The following is a 3,209-nucleotide window of genomic DNA, read 5'->3' as shown; positions in this document are numbered from 1 at the left end:
GGTTTAGTGGACATGGTGGTGTTGGGTCAATGGTTGGACTCGATGACTTAGAGGTCTTTTCCAACCTTAATGATTCTATGATTCTATGATTCTAATTTAGTACAGCTATTCCCCTTACCTCCAGTCGATATTATAACAGAGGCTTAATCAGAACTGTGCTAGCTCAAAATGTCTGCAATTCAACCAACCCTCCTCTCAGGCAAGCTTCTCTAAAGTTTACAAATCTTCCAAACTAAATTAAATTTCAAATGGACCTGGACAATTTATGACTCCATAGAAAAATAATGGAAGACTGACAAAATTATCAACTTTGTCATCATTTTGCAATAAATCCAGATGGATGCCTGCATGTCCAGCTGATTATTAGATTCAGATGTGGGATTAAGTTGCATGTAAAATTCAAATAAAATTTGAGGATTTGCACCTGTATTAAAATTAAAGAAAATGCATATTTGGAATTCCTGGGCTTAGGAAACTTTATTATATACTTAAAACGAAGTTCTTCACCAGGTTTCCTTTGCATTCTTTCCAGAAAAATGGATGTTTCAAGTATAGTAGGATTTGGAGCCAACAAAATAAATATTCTGATGCACAGTGTGAACCTGAAGGCAGACATGACATGGTGTTTATATATAGTCTATCCTATGACATAATGCCACAATTATAATACAAAGTGTAATAATTACAGTAATTATAACAATAATTACAATCTAGTCAGCAAGGCGCTATCATAAATTACAACTAAGCTGCCCTGTGAGGTGGGGGACATGCTTTAATATGGGCTTAGGTAAAATGGAACAGTCTGCCTGTGTTCAAATCATGTAGGTGCAACTTCATAACAAATAATGAACAACTGCACAGCAGAGTACTTCAGACATATAGCAACAAATTAGCATTTACATGGACATTAAATGATTGTTCAGCACAAACCTGCAGGGTTATTTGATTATATATGAAGATCGAAATAGGATCAAATGCTCATTCCCTTCCTCAGGCAGCCACAGTATTTTTTACTGTAACTTTGCCATCCTTTGTCATCCTGTATTAATTTACATGCAAATTATGTGATGTCCAAGGTCTTTTTAAAGACTAAGAAATGCAAGAGAACCAGATTTTGTTGATCTTAATATAAGAATGCCCAATGTCAGTGATCTCCTCTTTGCTATATATGCAATTTCCACTATTACTCACCCAGCGCAATTCTGAATTACTGGCTTGATGGGATATTCTTCTGGATGCAGCATTTCGCTATGAACTGCAAACAAGCCTCCAATAACAATGTCCCCCGGAGAACTGGCGCCCACGAAGTCATCAGTATTCTGGCAAGAGAAAGCGATATCAGTGCCGATCACAAAGCAGGGGATCAAAAAGCTAGCAAATGCCATGTTTCTGTTTCACTCGCTCACTACCAGCTTTAGGTCAATTAAGCGAGCTGCAGGGCCAACAAGGGCTGCTATGTCATCTATAAACAGCAGCAAAGGAAAAGGGCTGCACTCAGAAGTTAGTCACACCTCATAAGGTGCTTGTGTTTGCTTCACTGGCTGAGGCTATTTTATTGAAGGTACTAAAGCAACGCTGTCACATAAAATGTGAGGGTGCAGGGGTATGACGGTGAAGAGGGAGGGAGAAAGATAAATGCGTTTAAAAGGAAATGTTGGACATAAAATCTGTTCTGCTGTGTTCAGAGTTTATCATACCTTATCTGAAATACATGACAAATATTTTGGTATAAATTCGGGCTTGTCTTGAATACCTTCCAACTGAGTGCAGGGTGCGAAGAAGCAATCGTAATACAGTAGTGATATTGCTGCGACCATATTTTAAGGATCTGGACCAAGGAGTACTGAAAAGACTCCCTTGCCACAGTGTGCTTTAGGTCAGACTCTGGCTCCCCCCCCCCCCCCCCCCCCAAACTATCAAAAGACTGCTTTTCTCTCAACCCTTTTCTTATAACTTTTCAAATCTTTTTTATAAAAATGGTTTGGATAAGCTAATATTCATGGTTCTGACGCACACACAGCTCCTAGTGACGTCAGTGGGCTTTGGATCAGGTTCTGTATTTACAAGCCAGGCCATGTCTGCTGCTGGTTAATCTGATAAACACAGAACAGTGGGAAAACATAATACTAGTCCTAGTTTTTTGACAGGAGGGAAGCACGCACTCTTCCCCCTCTGACGGAGGACACCAGCACACGAGCAGCAGCTCCTGTGCTGCGGGAGGACCGGGAAGTAGCTGTTCTCAGTGCCACCGTTCCCCTCAGATTCGCAGGAATTGGGTGTTGTGCCAGAAGGGAACCGGGAGAAAAGAGAAGCAGAGGCCAGACTCTCAGCTTTCGTAAACTCCAACCATAAACAGCAAAGTGAACCTCTGTAGGACAGAAACATGACTGATGCTACTGAACAATACCGATTTACGTAAGAGACACAGATTTGACAATAAACCCCTTCTGTTCTTGACATTGGCTTATTTCTCTATTTTCCTGTAATGGCTTCTTCAGATTTTGCTTCTTTTGATGGTATGCCAAAACACTCTCAGAAGAATGGGGTCAGTCATAGTGTTTATTGTCTATGACTGTACTATTAAAAAAGCTGGGTTTTACACAGAAAATTTGCATCAAGGATTGTTTTCTGGCAAGCAAAAAAGAGAAATGGGATGTCTGTTACATGTTCTTTCTGATAAGCATAATGCATACCATATAAATTATTTGCATTATTATACTTTTTTCCCTCACTAGTCTCTTCATAGTTAGAGGATCCATTTACAACAGAGATATTTCTTACAAATGCAAATGCAACAGACATAATACTTGCAAATGCAAATGTTAAACCCCGGTTAAGTCACTATTCAGCCTCTTCTTTGTTATAATATAACAGCTTGTGTTTCTTTCATCTGCCTTCTTTCTTTCCATGTGGTTTTCTCACTGCTGGGTCAGGGCATATAGTAAACAGCTGCCTGCATTTTCTTTAATGTATCTGATCACATGCATTTATGGGCAAATGATGACATCGGTTTATTCTGCTTCTGCACTGACTTGCAAAAATTCCAGTTATTCCAAAGGTTTTCCTCTTGACTTACAGCAACACAAGGGTAGTCAGACTCTAGGCCTGAGTTATGAGACATCACTTGCAAATATTCATGCACCCATTCCTTTCCATCCAGGTAATGCACCTTAAAGCCTGGCTCCATGGACTCTGGTGTTTCCTTTTCC

The 3,209-nt window shown here is 39.8% G+C and overlaps 1 protein-coding gene across 1 annotated transcript in view; it reads right to left on the bottom strand.

Annotated features, from left to right (window-relative positions):
• Positions 1-1,385, bottom strand: part of GPRC6A (G protein-coupled receptor class C group 6 member A) — a 12,882-nt gene extending 11,497 nt beyond the window's left edge. The window contains exon 1 of the mRNA XM_019474615.1: positions 1,192-1,385. Coding sequence (XP_019330160.1) covers positions 1,192-1,385 — 194 coding nt within the window. The remainder of the gene's footprint in view (positions 1-1,191) is intronic.
• Positions 1,386-3,209: the final 1,824 nt, after the last annotated feature.

The sequence above is a fragment of the Aptenodytes forsteri genome, unplaced genomic scaffold (genome assembly GCF_000699145.1).
Source record: "Aptenodytes forsteri isolate BGI_AS27 unplaced genomic scaffold, ASM69914v1 Scaffold217, whole genome shotgun sequence".
In the NCBI taxonomy this organism is placed as follows: domain Eukaryota; kingdom Metazoa; phylum Chordata; class Aves; order Sphenisciformes; family Spheniscidae; genus Aptenodytes; species Aptenodytes forsteri.
The sequence above is the reverse complement of the archived record's forward strand: the minus strand, read 5'-3'. Positions and strand labels throughout refer to the sequence as shown.